Source organism: Pelodiscus sinensis, chromosome 9 (assembly GCF_049634645.1).
Source record: "Pelodiscus sinensis isolate JC-2024 chromosome 9, ASM4963464v1, whole genome shotgun sequence".
NCBI lineage: Eukaryota > Metazoa > Chordata > Testudines > Trionychidae > Pelodiscus > Pelodiscus sinensis.
The window spans coordinates 44179000-44196111 of NC_134719.1; the positions used below are offsets into that span (position 1 = coordinate 44179000).

The 17112-nt window shown below is 43.8% G+C and overlaps 1 protein-coding gene across 5 annotated transcripts in view; it reads right to left on the reverse strand.

Moving 5' to 3' along the window:
* Positions 1 to 17112, reverse strand: part of CAMSAP2 (calmodulin regulated spectrin associated protein family member 2) — a 181935-nt gene that overhangs the window by 45509 nt on the left and 119314 nt on the right. For all 5 annotated transcript variants that reach the window (XM_075936672.1, XM_075936673.1, XM_075936674.1 and 2 more), the window contains one exon: positions 1178 to 1271. In XM_075936672.1, coding sequence (XP_075792787.1) covers positions 1178 to 1271 — 94 coding nt within the window. The remainder of the gene's footprint in view (positions 1 to 1177; positions 1272 to 17112) is intronic.

The window sequence follows — 17112 nt, forward strand, 5'->3', positions numbered from 1 at the left end:
CTGTAACAGAAGACAAAACTTCCACATTATTTTCATTTATCATGCAGTTAAAAACCTTATCAACAAAGCTGGCTGAAATATTTTGACGGTTTTTTTTTATTCCATAAGCTTACAAAAAGGAATAGGTTTTTTAAAACGTATTCAATTTTTAAAATGGAAAATCTTCATTTTTTCCCTTTGCCCTTCTTCAGTTCCCTTTCCCCCATTTTACCACTGAAAAGGGGAAGAGGAAGAGTTGGAGGCATAAAGACATCTTGATAAATAAGAAAAAACTCCTGAAAAAGCCATGAAATGTTTTTTTCAAGAAATGTTCAAGAGGAAAAATTGATTTTTGCAAGTTTCTCATTTTGAAAAAGGATAATTTTCTGACAAATTATTTGTGTTCAATATTTTTACTCTGTTTAGTAAAAATAATATTTGAGCTACATCGTAACTTTGTGCCATTTAAATGACCTTTTCCAGATCTTTTGTCTATTTTACAGTTTGTGCATACAAACAAGAACTGTGATCTTAGGTCTCCATGCCAAGATCATGGTACTATAGCATATAATCTTTGCCTTGCCTCCACAGCCTCTAAAAGATCTGCCTGAGAGGCAGATTTATCAGTCTTAAAAATTGCTGAAGAAAGATTGTGCCTGAAATGAAGTTTGTTATGCAGGTGAAGAGTTCTGTCCTCCCTGACTGCAGCTGTCTAATCTGTTAACCACTCTTCCTTCCCTGAGTTATTTTGCTTTTGTATCTCATTCTCAGCAGTAAAAGATTGTGTGTGTCAAATTCTGCCCTCGGCTATGTCTACAAAATTCCACTGCTTTTGTAGGACTTGCACAGATAAGTGAGTGGAATTTAAGTTTCATCTAGATTACATCAATGTAGTTACAACTAGGCAAATTTTTGTAATCTAGAGGAGACTTAACATGTCCGATGATGATGACAGACATGTCAAGGAAGAGGAATCCACCACATTTCAGCTTTGTTGGTTCTTGAAAAATACATTCAAATTTCATACAAGGAAGGTTTTCTGATTACACAGATACTTTCAGCACTTTAAAGGGCTAGTTTGTAGCCAACCTCTGTGAACTGAATTGCAGATAAAATCTGTTTACACTATAGAAATCTGAACTCTATGGGGCTTATTCTGCACTAGTTAAAATGACATCAAAATCAAATACTTAGTTACCTTGGGGATTAATGACAACACGTGGCTGTACAAATGAGGGCTTCACCACTTCAAACCACCAGAAAAGTTCTGCCATGAACACCAAATAATTACTCTACAAAAAAATCAATGAAATTTAGGTAAAGATAAAACCATTCAAATCTTAATCCTAAATAAAATATATATAACATTCAGAAGAGGTCTCCATATTTTGTCCAGTTTTCATTACCAAACCTGTTAAAGTACTTAGATTAGCAGTGTCTATATGTATTTTAGGCTGGTAGCAAAACCTATTATTAAGGTTGCCTGATACTTCCCATTATAAGACCCTTTTTATAAATTTACAAATGTCATCTGGATTAATTTTTTCCATGCGGTGTGTCTGATCGAGGCTGAATTTTACTGTAAAGTTTCATCAAAACAGTTCTCAGTCATGTCTGAGAATTAGGCTATTGAAACATATATTTTGCCCATATTAAAAAATTCTGATGACCTTGTCTCTGGACCTCTTTAGATCTTCCATCTTGAAGCAAGGCCTTGAATATTGACAGGTGATAGTTGACGTGTCAGAGCTTTTCAGTTTCTCTATGTAATTCCGTTAAACTTTGGCCAACTTACAGGCTCTTGGAAAAATCGCACTTAACACATGCGCATTGGGGAGCTGCTAGAGCAGGGGTGCGCAAATACCAGCCTGTGGGCCAGATCTGTCCACCAGGGTTAGTCCCTCGTGTGCCACCACTGCTATGTTTACCTGTGCTTCTGCAAGTATCACATGATCGCAGCTTTCGTTGGCCACGGATCGCCATCCGCGGCGTCCCACTCTGCGCTGCTTCCTGCTGCTTCCATTGGCCGTGAATGGCAGATCTGCAGCCAAGAGCTGCAATCACCTGATATCTGCGGAGGCGCAAGTAAACAAAGTGGTGGGGGCCTGCCAACTGCCCCCCCTGTGCTAAAGTGCTGCAGCTCAAAACTCCAAAGATTCCATCTGCACTGGGAATGTTTCAGCTCAGGGATGAGCAGGACATTCCCTGCAATTGTCAACAGGGCCTGCTGCAAGCATGTACTTGGGTTAGGCACTAACAGACAGCAGAGAGCTTGTCACTTTTGAAGTCTCAATGATTCCCCCCTCATTCCCCACCCTGCAACACAGAGGAGGGAACTGCCTTATTCAAATGTGGAGAGAATAAGAGCCAGACTGGAGAGAACAGAGAAGTTAGACTCAGGCCATATCTACACTATGAGATAAGGCTGAATCTATTACATATGATTTCTGGTCACCTGATTTTTCAAAGTCGATGGTCCATGTCCTCACCGCGTGCAAGAATTCAATGTAGTTTGAAGTATTGTGTCCCCATTAGGGAAACTGCTGTCGACTGAGTAATGCATTGTAGGTAGATTTCCCTCAGTTCTTGTGCTGCTTTGCATGCTATATTATGCTCTCAGTGCATACTGGGACCAAAAAACTCTGTAGTAAATGGTTATGGGCTCATCATCAGTGTCCCATAATACGCTTATCTACTCCCTCCCCCCTTGCTTGAGATCAATGGGAAGCAGTCTTTTTCCTCCCTTTTTGGCCTTGGTTGCCCATGCAGACATCATAGCAGTGCAAACATGGCCTCCCTCATGGATCCCGTTGTGCCTCAAACCATTGTGATGTTGATGTCTACCTTGGTGTGCCTAATGGTGCAGTATTTTGAGAGCTAAGCATGGCACACCAGGAAGAGGATGAAGGGGGCAATCTCCTCCCTCTTGGAGTCTCATGGGCAGGCTACACAGCAAGCCCTTGCATTCAGGAAAAATGGAACTGCAGCGAGCAATTGACATTGGGACACCAGTTCCAGTGCTGAGAGACAAACACAGACTAGTGGGTCTGCATAATGCTTCAAGTACGGGACAATCAGCAGCGGCTGCAAATATTGGCCTTGCACATTCAGAATTTTTGCAGCCACTGCTGATTGTTCCGTACTTGAAGCATTATGCAAATAGTTTTCCTCTGACCTGAACTGCAGGGACACCACAATGAGACCTGCTCTGACCGTGAAGAAGCATGTGGCAATTGTTCTGTGCAAGCTTGCAACACCAGACAGCTATCGGTCAGCTGGGAATCAGTTTGGAGTTGGGAAATCTACAGTGGGGGCTGCTATTATACAAGTAGCCAAGGTGATCAATATGATTCTGCTACAGAGGGTAGTGACCAAGGATCCCTCTGTGTGGCAGCACAGCCTCACAGCTGCTTAATGAGCCTCCCCCCCCCCTCTCGGGGGCTCAGGGCTCTACCTACAGAGCTGCCTGACTAGGAGAGGGGCACTTCTCTCTCAGCTACAGCTGCAACTCCTTGCTGAGGGCAGAGTAGCAAGTCTCCCCCAGCTGTTAGGGACACATCCCCTCCCTACTGGCTGGGAGAAACTCTTTGCTCTGTATCCTCAGGGAGCTGCTGCTGTAGCTGAGGGAGAGGTGCCCCTCCTGCAACCAGTCAACTCTGTTCATGAACCCCTTAGCCCCTGGCTGGGTGGGGCTCATTAAAGCAGCTGCGAGGCTGTGCTACCACACAGCTTGGTGGGAACCTTGGTAGTGATGTTTGGAAACGTGGATACCACGGTAGATGGCTTTGCCACAACGGGGTTCCCTAACTGCGGTGGGGTGATGGACGGAATGCACATCCCCATCCTGGCCCCCAACCGCCTTGCCAAGGAGTACATAAACTCCAAGGGAGACTTCTCAATGGTGCTGGTGGATCACAAGAGCTGTTTCACCAACATCCATGTGGGATGGTCGGGAAAGGTGCATGATATGTACACATCTTTACGAACTCCTGCCTCTTCAAAAAGATGCACAGTGGAACTTTTTTCCCAAAACCAGAAAATCAAAATGGGAGGCATTGAAATAAATAAATAAATAAAATAAATGGAGATTGCCTATCTCCTAGAACTGGAAGGAACCTTGAAGGTAGTCAATGAGTCCAGTCCCCTGCCTTCACAGCAGGACCAAGTACTATCCCTGACAAATGTTTGCTCCAAATCCCTAAATGGCCCCCTCAAGGATTGAACTCACAACCCTGGGTTTAGCAGGCCAATGCCAATAGTGATCCTTAGTGATGAAACCTACACCTTGCTCCCATGGCTCATGATGCCACACATGGGCAGCCTGGACTGCAGTAAGGAGCAGTTCAATTACAGGCTGAGCAAGTGCAGAAAGGTAGCTGAATGTGCTTTTGTGCATTTAAAAAGGTTTACGAGTTTATTGCCTAGGTTGGACCTCAGCGAATGCAACATTTCGTTTGTGGTGACAGTGTGTTGTGTGCTCCATAATATTTGTGAGAACAAGGAGGAAAGTCATCTGGCAGAGTAGGGGGCTGAGGTACCTAGAAATTTTAAGCAGCCAGACACCAGGGTGATAAGGAGAGCACAGCACAGGGCAGTGCAAATCAGAGAGACTTAGGGAAAAAAAAGTTGTATGAATGGCCAGTTTTGAGAATCATGAATGTTGCTCTCAACAAGGTGCCCCCGCATTCACTGTATTTGCCTGTAATCCCCTGCTGCACCCATGCAGTGCAAGCAATAAAGAGATTGCTGTTCAGAAGTCATGCATTTTTATTTAGGGAAGACAGCAGGGAAAGAAAAGAAGTCCATGGTGGAAACTCAAACAGGGGAAGACTGAGAAATGCAAGGACAGCCTTTTGCCTCCCAATGCTCTGAAGGTTGAGTGTGAGGCTGCCCTTGAGTTCCCTCCCCGTATCCTGGGGCCTCTGGGGATGGAGGTGATGGACCTGGGGAGGGAGAGGAAGGTATTTTGTGACGGGAGGAGGTGATCCTGGAAAGGGTCTTTCATCAGGTGCTCCATCACCGCTGTCAGGGAGGCAAAGATTTCCTTCTGTTGCCTTGCTTGCAGTTCCCTGCACACTTTCCTGTTCTGCCATGCTGCCATCTTCTCCTGCCTCTCCACCTCCATCTTATCCAAGAACATATTCCTCCATTCTATTTGCTCCTTAAATGGGTCTTCTCTTGTCCATTTTCATCTGCAGATCTGTGCGACACTGACGGATGCTGGAGAGGGGGAGTATGCAGGGAGCTGCCTGCTGTTCCCGCTGTAATGAAAAGTTACAAGGGCACACATTACAGGAGATGCATTGTGTTAAACCTATCCCTAATCTGTTAACATACAGCAAAGGTCTATGTAAAGATAATGAAGATGTTCTGTGCAAGGCCAAAGTTTTGCTTTATAGCGGCAACTGTATAGCAGGTACACAGAGTTCTCAGGGGAGCATCTGAACTCAAGGCTTCCCAGGAGAGTGCTATGCCATCCTGCAGGAGGCTGCAGCTAGGAGGGCATAATGGAGGGAGTGCCAGAGGCTGACGCCATGCTAACAGCAGAAGCAGCAGCTAATTGCTTCCTCTCCTCCTTCATCCAGGTTGCCATGTGAGATACCAGTTTTCTCTCCATGACACAGAGTGATAGGGAGCTGATGCAGACTGAATATGGCTAGAAACCTAGGCTTTAGGAGGCAATGATGCCAGACCACTTACTGCTTGCTTGGTATTGGAAGGTCCTACCTTGGAGGCTAGAACAAGACTGACCTCTCAGAAACCTTGTGAGAAGGATCAAAGAGTTCCTATCTGAGAGCTTCATGGAGATGTGCAGGGAGAATCTCCAAACACATTAACAGCTGCTCTACCTCACCCCCGCTGCTCCTGTGATGTGTAGGCACAGAGTACATCACACATCACATACAACTGCCTTAACCCACTTGTAGTAAGAAAAAAAATTGTGAACTCACCAGAAGTGCCTTCTCCAGGATCGGTGCTCAACTGTGAGATGTCCTGGGAGAATATTATGAAAATTTCTTGGCTCTTGCCGATCACCATTTTCCTCCTCCTCTGCCAGAATGCCGTCCTCCACACTGCTGCCAGCAGTGTCTCAAGCAGACTCCACAGTCAGGCTTGGGAAGCAGATCGGGTTCCTTTCCCCCCAGAATCACATGTAGCTGATCACAGAAATGGCACATTTGCAGCGATGCATTAGACCATCTGTTTGCCTCCTTTCTTTTGTGAAGGGACTCCTCAGCTCTTTATTTAAGCTTGGCACTGCTGGAGGTCCCTAGAGTATCCTTTCTCCACCATGCACTTTGCAATCTTTGAATAAATATCAACATTTCTTTTCTTGGTTTGGAGCTCTGAGATAATGGATTCTTTTCCCCATACCTCGATGAGGTACAAGATCTCCTGCATGTTCCATGCTGGCATTGTTTTGTGTCTCTGGGAACTGGAGCTCATAGTACTGGAAGTCATGAGCACCTGAGATGTTCAGATGTGCTGCTTGCTCTGAGATGTGCTTATGATGCTGGCTACACCAGAAATGAAATTCAAACTTTCCCAAGGCTTTACCTGTTCTCCAGAAAAGTAGTAAAGGCACAAGTTCTGGCCAGAGAGGTCAGAGTAGGGCATTGTGGGATGCTTCCCAGAGGCCAAGAACCTCAACTTTTGCCAACATTGTGTCTACACTACTGTAAATTCAACCTGGCAAAGTTGGAAATTGTGTTACTCCTTGAAAAAGCAAGAGTATCCGACACTGACTTCAGTGGCCCTTAAGGTCATTGGAAAAGGCATAATAGTGTGGACATATTGTTTAGAAAAATCAACCTTATTTGGCTAAACTCCTAGGCTGTGTCTACACTGGGACCCCTTTCCGGAAAAGGGATGTTAATGAGACCAGTCGGAATTGCAAATGCCGCGGGGGATTTAAATATCCCCCGCGGCGTTTGCATGAACATGGCTGCCGCTTTTTTCCGGCTCGGGGTTTTGCCGGAGAAAAGCGCCAGTCTAGACGGGATCTTGCGGAAAATAAGCCCTTTTCTGCAAGATCCCTTATTCCTACTTTCAAAACCCCGAGCCGGAAAAAAAGCGGCAGCCATGTTCATGCAAACACCGCGGGGGATATTTTTAATTCCCCCGCGGCATTTGCAATTCCAAAGTGTCTCATTAACATCCCTTTTACGGAAAAGGGTGCCAGTGTAGACACAGCCCTAGTGTACACCAGGCCTCGGACAAGGAGGGTTACATGGCTGGTTTGGTGGAGAGACTGGGACTGGCTAGGGAAAGAGACTAGGACAGGAAGCCAGTTTGAAACAAAGGCTATGCCTACACTGTTGGGGTTTTTTTGGCTAAAGGTATGCAAATTGCAACCCGCAAATTTACCTACCTTTTTCCTATATTTTTTTGGAAGAGGCTTTTGCAAAATTTGGCCTGTTTACACAGAGCCAAATGTGGGGAAAACCTCCTCTTTTGGAAGATCCTTTAATTCCTCATAAAATGAGGAAGGGCTTCCAAAAGAGCGTGTCTGTTCTTCCGAAAAAAGTTTCGTAAGATCAGACTGTTCCCTGGACATGGTGGAGTTTTTCCGGGATACCTCTGGTACCTCGGAAAAACTCCATAGTGTAGACATAGCCTGAGTCTGGAAGACAGAGGGGTAGAAGAGTCACAAATTTCAAGGCCAGAAGTCATTACATCATCTGTCGGATCTCAGAATAGACTGGAAACCCAGGAGGGAAATCGAGGATGGAGGTTTTGGGAGCTAGGGATGAGTGATGACATTGAAACAGGGTGCGTAGCTGGTGGTAAAGGCTGAGAACCAGGGGGCAAGTGGAAGGAAGTGGAACAACTGAGACAGACTGGGAAAAGATATTGGGACAAATTGCTGGGGGAAATAAGACTGGATGAGGAGCTGAGGGGTGGGAGATTGGGAGCCAGTTTAAATAGGGAATGTATGTGGCAGACAAACAGGCAAAGAGAAAAACTGGACAAAGAGGTGGGATGGGGGCAAACTAGGACTGACTGACATGGAGCTGAGGAGAGGAGAAATGGAGCTGGGAGTAGCTAGGCAAAAGACTCAGAGTTAGAAATGAGGGAGGGGACAGTCAAGCTTGGCAAGAGGAGAGGGAACCAGAAGCAGAGTTTCCAGCAGTGTGTGGAATGGAATGATTTCTGAGTCTGACCATTCCTTTACCAGCAGCAAACAACGAAACACACTTGGCAAAAGTATCTCCTCTTGCCCACCCCCAATGCTGTGTTACACAGATTATGACAGCCTACAATGGCTGTAAGGTACTCCATTTGTGGCAGAAATCTGTGCGGTGAATCTAAAAGGTTCCAGCTTGATAACTCACCTCGGTGTCAGTGTTCCCTCTAATTTTTTATGTCCATGTGTGGAATGACTTTTGTCATGTGCACTAATATGGAGATGATGTATCACTATATTGGTGCACATAACAAAAAGTCATTCTGTACATGGACAGTATGTGGTAGGGGTGGGTCCAAGGGGCTGGGACAGAGAGTTGTGGTGCAGGAGGGTGAGGGCTCTGGTTGGGGGTGATCGATTTGTGGAAAAGCTGAGGATGAAGGGCTTGGGGTCCAAGGTGCCCCAGAAATAGAGGTCTTCCTTCAGTCATCTTTCATTGGAGCAGCTCAGGGTCAAGTAAGAAGTACCTGGCTGCACAGCTCCATGTTGGAGCTGGCATGGAGAGGTGCCTCTCTCCCAGCAGTTTACAGGGAACTTAGGTGTTAATAAGATGGCACCTGATGGCATCTGTTTTCAGTTTGCTTTGTTAAAAGTCTAGGAAATCACACACAGTCCTCTATGTTAAAAGAAATGAAGGCTGTGAAACCAAGCATTCAAGAGTTAGAGAAAGCCAGTGCTAAGGTTATACAGAAAAGAATTAAAAAAGTTAAAAAGCCTATGTTTTAGTTCCAGTGGGAGGATTGTTAATTATAATTTTACAAATGAAATTAAAAAGCACCAGGACCACTCACCGGATTACAGAAATAATAAAAGTACTACATCTATTAATGAGTTCTACTATTTAACCATAAAGATACGGCCATTTCACAGACAAACCACATAGAGATAATGACTTTTCTGAGCTAAAAGAATGTTTTGGGTGTAATCAGTAAAATTGTTTTTTTGAAAGTTTTCTTTTGTAAACATTTACATTGTTTTATCTGCAGGCAATTTTCAGATAATTTGTACAAACACATTTATAGAGCATACTTTGCAGTTCATGCATTGTTTTTCTTTGTTCACAAGCAATGAAACCACCCATCAGACATAGCTGTCATCATATAAACAGACCACAAGATGTCAGTGCAGGGGAAAGTGAAGCCATCTCTTTAGTATTTGGGTCTATATAGACGTGTAATTTAGGATAATTATCCTTATGTTCTTTTGATTAATTTTGGAGAAGCACATAGTACACTGGTAGCAACGCTGCTATCATATCACGTAATAGCATACCTAATTTCTTCTTTGGGAATTTTTGTTTGTTTTGGTTTTTTGTTAATACCTACTGCAGCGTGAACATGAAAAAGAGCACTGTGTTCTTGTTTGACAAGTTTCCCATTATTATTTTGAACTATTACAATTAAGAGGAGTTGTGTGCCCACATGGAAGATGGTAGTTCTAAGACAGATGTGGTAGAAAGAGGTCTCAGGGGTAGCTGTGTTAGTCTGTAACTTTAAAAACAACAAGCAGTCCTGTGGCACCATTGGAGTCAATGGGAGTTCACTGCCAGGAGTGTTTTAATTTATTTTTAATAGCAGCAAGTGCCTCTTTCTTGGCCTCAAACCTTAAACTCTCTAGAACATTTTTTATTTTAGTTTTATTCTTGCATTTTTGCTACCACTCCAACTTTGAGTCAGGAACATAAACGCTCAGCTACTCATTCCCAAGCCCTTGACAGAAGCATTTTACAAGCCACAGGGCAAATTCCACTACAATAATTGTACTTTTGGGAATAGAACTGCAGCATCAGACACTACAAGTAACTATTTCTAATAATTGACGGATAATTGCTTTTGCTGCTATATAGAGCCTAGATGCGGTAATTTTCACTCCATTTTCAACTCATCTGAGTAATTAGGTTTTATTCACAAAAGCTCATGATCTAATATATTTATTAGTCTCTAAGGTGCCACAGGACTGCTTGTTGTTTTTAAAGTTATAGACTAACACAGCTACCCCTTAGACATATTTCTACCATGTCTGTCCTAGAACTACCATCTTCCACAGATGTTACTTTTACACTTTTATCATAGATAGTTGTTTTTACCAAATAAACCAAAGGACTCAGGCTCTTAAGTGCCCAAATCATATTTGAAAATGGGGTTTAGGCACTCCTGAAAATGTTTACCCCCTTAAAGCCATTGAAATAATTGCAAACATTGTTCAGAAGATTGAGGATGTTTTCATTATTGTAACAAGAACCATTTTGTTATCTGGCCTGTAATTAATTTGACAAAATATTCAAACAATGCTAATAAGACAAAGGATTTGTCTAATACATTTTGGAACTCCCTTGTCCAGCATCCTCAGGATCTGGCCAGTCCTGAACAAGGGAATTTGCCAGACCACAAGAGGTCCTCTGCCTCCCAGCATGCTGCCTATCGCTGTTGCCAGCTCTGCTTCTGGACTCCAGCCCTGGTCCCGCTGCCACTGGGCTTGCGCTCTAGTCCCGCAGCTGTCAGCCCATCCTGGGCCCCCAGAGCCGGGGCTTCTTGGCCCTGCCAGCCCCACTTCCACCAGCTTGGCTGGAGCGCACATCTGGCCAACTCCCGGCTGCAGCTGCCCAACCCCTGCAGAGGCTCGCAGCAAGCTCACCGGCCCCAGCTGGAGCTTCCAGCACCAGACTCCTGGCTGGCTCACTGGCCCCAGCTGCTGGAGCTCTTTGGTCCAACAATATCCATGCCGGACCAAGGATGTTGCTGGACAAGAGTGTCCCAGTTTTCAGAGGTTCAACCCATAATCACATTCTGATATGAAAGTATTCACACACATTTGAGTGAGTATATTTTTTACCTTTAAGCCAATATTAAGTTTAAGTTACAGTCTTCACTATATTCATTAATAAAGAAAGAGATGCTATCTTGGTGGGTGAAGTGGGGGCAGGAAGGAACTCCAGACCACCACCCTGTGCTCCAGATGCTGTATCCCCTAAGACATTCAGAGCCCACCCCACTTCCCTCCCTTCAGAGGGTTCATTATCCTGTGGGTAATGTTTATTTCAAATTTAGACAACTCACTGACTTTGGTCAAGTCACTTAACTTCTGCTTCAGTTTCCCTAGCTGTAAGAGGGGGAGAATACCTCTCTACCTCAAAGGGGTGATCATGTAATGTTTAATTGGTTAACATGTGTTCTTTGAAAATAAAAATGCTATAGTTGCTAAGTACTAATATAAAGATTTCTGAACACTTAAATCAGGATTTAAAAGAGTCTGTTTTAACTTAAATATTTCTTATATAATAAACGGGTTCATATCCTTTTGCAGTTGGTTCAAATAAATATGGACGCTATGGTTTATGATAAGACTTCTGCTATTGTTTCCTTAGTCATAGGTAGAGCAAAATCCAATAACAGATATTAAAAGCAATTTTCCTATGTTCGGGTTGTAATTAGGAACCTGGTAAAAAATGTAGAAAAGCTGATTGCTCTTCACTGTTGAACTCATACAACAACTTCCATGCAAAATACAACTACATATTGCACAAACAGCCACATTTTATAACTGATTAGAGAGAGAAGGTGAGCGAGGTAATCTATTTTCTTGGACCAATTTCTGTTGGTAAGAAAGATAAGTTTTCAAGCCCCACAAAGCTCTTCTTCAAGACAGAAGTAGACTGAAAAAAAAAAAAGACTACTTTGCACACTGTGTCTCTCTACTACCCCATGCTACTCATCCATGTGGGCACAAAGGATACTGCGAGGTGTGACACTGAGCGGATCAAGAGTGACTACAGGGCCTGGGGGTATGGATGAAGGAGTTTGGAGCGCAAGTGGTATTCTCTTCGATCCTTCCTGTCGAAGGTAGGGGCCCAGGCAGAGACAGGTGCATCCTGGAGGTGAATGCCTGGCTGCGAGGATGGTGTCGCCAGGAGGGCTTTGGCTTCCTCGACCACGGGATGCTATTCCAGGAAGGACTGCTAGGCAGAGATGGCGTTCACCTTTCAAGGAGGGGGAAGACCCTATTTGGACACAGACTGGCTAACCTAGAGAGGAGGGCTTTAAACTAGGTTCAACGGGGACAGGTGAGCAAAAGCCCACAGGTAAGTGGAGAACATGGAGACCTGGGAGATGGGTTGGAAATGGGAGGGAGTGTGGGCTATAATGGCAGAGAGAAAGGAGGGTCAGGGCAAAACTGGGAGGCAAGGTCAAATCAGTATCTTAGATGCCTATATACAAATGCGAGAAGTATGGGTAATAAGCAGGAAGAACTGGAAGTGCTAATAACTAAATACAACTATGACATTGTTAGCATCACAGAAACTTGGTGGGATAATACACATGATTGGAATGTTTGTACAGAAGGGTACAGCTTGCTCAGGAAGCATAGACAGGGGAAAAAAAGGCAGAAGGTGTTGCCTTACATATTAAAAATGAACACACTTGGAATGAGGTGGAGATGGACATAGGAGACGGAAGTGTTGAGAGTCTCTGGGTTAGGCTAAAAGAGGTTAAAAACAAGGGTGATGTCATGCTAGGAGTCTACTACAGGCCACCTACCCAGGTGGAAGAAGTGGATGAGGCTTTGTTTAAACAACTAACAATATCATCCAAAACCCAAGATTTGGTTGTGATGGGGGACTTCAATTATCCTGATATATGTTGGGAGACAGGAGAGATACCAGAAGACTGGAAAAGGGCAAATATAGTAGCCATTTATAAAAAGGGAAATAAGAACAACCCAGGAAACTACAGACCAGTTAGTTTAACTTCTGTGCCAGGGAAGATAATGGAGCAAGTAATTAAGGAAAACATCTGTAAACACTTGGAAGGTGGCAAGGTGATAGGGAACAGCCAGCATGGATTTGTAAACAACAAATCATGTCAAACCAATCTGATAGCTTTCTTTGATAGGATAACGAGTCTTGTGGATAAGGGAGAAGCGGTGGATGTGGTATACCTAGACTTTAGTAAGGTGTTTGATATGGTCTTGCATGATAGTCTTATCAATAAACTAGGCAAATACAACTTAGATGGGGCTACTATACGGTGGGTGCGTAACTGGCTGGATAACCGTACTCAGAGAGTAGTTATTAATGGTTCACAATCCTGCTGGAAAGGTATAACAAGTGGGGTTTCACAGGGGTCTGTTTTGGGACCGGATCTGTTCAATATCTTCATCAACAATTTAGATATTGGCATAGAAAGTTCGCTTAGTAAGTTTGCAGATTATACCAAGCTGGAAGGGGTTGCAACTGCTCTGGAGGATAGGGTCATAATTCAAAATGATCTGGACAAATTGGAGAAATGATCTGAGGTAAACAGGATGAAGTTTAATAAAGACAAATGCAAAGTGCTCCACTTAGGAAGGAACAATCAGTTTCACACATACAGACTGGGAAGCGACTGTCTAGGAAGGAGTAAGGCAGAAAAGGATCTAGGGGTTATAATGAACCACAAGCTGAATATGAGTCAGCAGTGTGATGCTGTTGCAAAAAAAGCAAACATGATTCTGGGCTGCATTAACAAGTGTGTTGTGAGCAACACACGAGAAGTCATTCTTCTGCTCTACTCTGCATTGGTTAGGCCTCAGTTGGAGTATTATGTCCAGTTCTGGGCACCGCATTTCCAGAAAGATGTGGAGAAATTGGAGAGGGTCCAGAGAAAAGCAACAAAATGATTAAAGGTCTAGAGAACATGACCTATGAAGGAAGGCTGAAAGAATTGGGTTTGTTTAGTTTAGAAAAGAGAAGATTGAGGGGGGACGTGATAGCAGTTTTCAGGTATCTAAAAGGGTGTCATGAGGAGCAGGGAGAAAACTTGTTCATCTTGGCCTCCGAGGATAGAAGCAGCAGCAATGGGCTTAAACTGCAGCAAGGGACGTTTAGGTTGGACATTAGGAAAAAGTTCCTACCTGTCAAAGTAGTCAAACACTGGAATAATTTGCCCAGGGAGGTTGTGGTATCTCCATCTCTGGAGATATTTAAGAGTAGGTTAGATAAATGTCTATCAGGGATGATCTAGATAGTATTTGGTCCTGCCATGAGGGCAGGGAACTGGACTTGATGACCTCTCGAGGTCCCTTCCAGTCCTAGTATTTCTATGATTTTATGATTCTAATATCCTGAGGCTGACATAGCTACCAATTTACTGTATTCAAACGCTGATATCTAACAGCCCATTTGAGCACACAATATGAGGATTTATGCATGCAGATTAGAGGCCCAAATTAAAAAAGATATCCCATAATATAACTCACATCCTTGTCTCACCATTTCACTAGCGAATTGCTAATTTTACACATTCTTTAAATTGCCATATTCTGATGAAGCCATGATTCTTGTTTCCTTGAAAAATATTATTAAATAGTGAGGAGTGAAAGTAAAACAGACAATTAGGACAAAAGTTTAAATAGAACATCATTTTAATTCACAAAGCAATGTTCTCACACTGCACAATGACTGCAATTTGTCAAACTATATAAGAATATATTAAAGAAAACAATTCAAAGACAAATGCATCTAACAGCATATGGGACAACCTCTCTCACCACTGGCAACTGAATTTAAAAGGACTGGCATCTTGATTTTTCTACTTTGAGTACCCCTGGCTTCATGGTTTTTGGATGAATGGGAAAATTTCATGTAGTGAGGTGATCATGTGATGAGGTGATCACATGGCTTCTTTATCTTGCGTTGTGTTGAAGTGAATGAGAAGAACATCTGGCGTGGTATGCGGAAGAACGCACATACTGATATTTGGGATTTTTCTTTGAGAGTTCCAGGGTGTAGTGAGGCGGAGTGACTGAACCGGAGGGGGCGGAATACTTCCCAGAGCCCTGGAGCCCAGCCCCCTGGAGCCCAGCCCCATCCCATCATCTCAATGGAAGTCAGCAGGCAGGGCTAGACCTATAAAAGGCCAGCTCAGGAGCCCAGTGAGGCCCCAGCAGCCTGAGGAGCCAGATGACTGCCCTGCCTGGGAGGTGGCTGTGGACATAAAAGAGCCCGAGGACTGGCCAGGACCACTGGGCCTGCAAACTGACTTTGATCTGAGAGAACGGCCAACCCTGACAGAGTTTCCAACCCCCAGTACGATCTGGCCTATAATCTATGCAGTTACACCAGTGTTGGGTAATATGCAGTCCATCATGGTTCTGTGTATGGCCCATGAGACATTTTGTTATCGTTGCCCACATTCAGGATTGCCAGTTTCTGCTGGTTTACGTCCAGTTTTTTTTTCCTACCAGTATAATATTTTAGGTGACATGTACATCAAGCCAGGGCATGTGAAGTGAGGTGCATGCTGATTGCACACGACATTAACTGAGAGGTGTGTGCAACCAAAGTGCTGCTACTGTTCAAATCAGCATACCCTGCAAATTCTAGGTATGCAAGAGCAGTTAGCAAAACTACATCATCCTGGGAGACAAACACTCTCGCAGCCCACTGAGATGAAGGACGACCACTCATGCGGCCCTCTCACTATCCAAGGTTGCCCATCACTGAGTTACACACTTTGTATGCTCAACTTAGTAATTACATGCTGAAATTTCATATATGTGACTGCATATTATTTGAAGATCTGGTCCACATTAGATTTCAGATTTAATACTCTATTTAGATAACTGAGGTTGTTCAGATCTTTCAGAACTGTTTCAGGCTAATACACTGTTACCTCAGTTCACATTCAGAAGGCTAACTTCTTGACTTCTCAAGAAGATTTTAATTTTTTCCCCCTTCTTTCCCCTCCTCTTCCCTGCATCCCCTATTTATATTGAAACTGGACCTTTAATAACTCCATTCATCAGAAGTGGGTTGTGCCCACGAAAGCTCATGATACCATCTACATATTTTGTTAGTCTCTAAGGTGCTGCAAGACTATTCATTGTATTTTCAGTTTGTCCAGTTACAAACTAACTTGACTACCCTTCTGAAGTTTCTCAACATAAAGCTTTGAATCACAGAATCATAGAATCCCAGGGCTGGAAGAGACGTCAGGAGGTCATTGAGTCCAGCCCCCTGCCCAAATCAGGACCAATCCTAACTAAATCATCCCACTTTGTCAAACTGGGACTTAAAAACCTGTAGGGATGGAGATTCTACTACCTCCCTAGGTAACACATTCCAGTGCTTCACCACCCTCCTAGTGAAATAGTTTTTCCTAATATCCAATCTAGACCTCCCCCACTGTAACTTGAGGCTATTGCTACTTGTTCTGCCATCTGTCACTACTGAGAATAGCCTCTTCCCATCTTCTTTGCAACCTCCCTTCAGGAAACTGCTATCACATCGCCCTTCACTTTTCTCTTCTGCAGACTAAATAAGCCCAAATCCCTCAGCCTCTCCTCGTAGGTCATGTCCTCCAGCCCCCTAATCATTCTGGTTGCCCTCCGCTGGACCTTCTCTAATGCATCCACATCCTTTCTGTAATGGGGGGGCCCAGAACTGGATGCAATACTCCAGATGTGGCATCACCAGTGCCGAATGAAGGGAAATAATAACTTCTCTTGATCTGCTGGAAATGCTCCTCCTAATGCACTATGATATGCCATTAGCCTTCTGGGCTACAAGGGCACACTGTTGACTCATATCCAGCTTCTCATCCACTGTAATCCCCAGGTCCTTCTCTGATGAACTACTATTTAGCCAGCTGGCCCTCAGCCTGTAGCAATGCTTGGGATTCTTCCATCCCAAGTTCAGGACTCTACACTTGTCCTTATTGAACCTCATCAGATTTCTTTTGGCCTAATCCTCCAATTTGTCTAGGTGACTCCAGACCCTATCCCTATCCTCCAACGTATCTACCTTTCCTCCTAACTTAGTGTCATCTGCACTGTGATTCTGTTGGTTCTGAACAAGTCATGTAGGTCAGATACATTTAAGATTCCTGATTTAAGATAATAGTCTCTAAGGCTTGGTCTATACTTGGAAATTAGGTTGGTACAATTACATCACTCAATGGTGTAAAAAA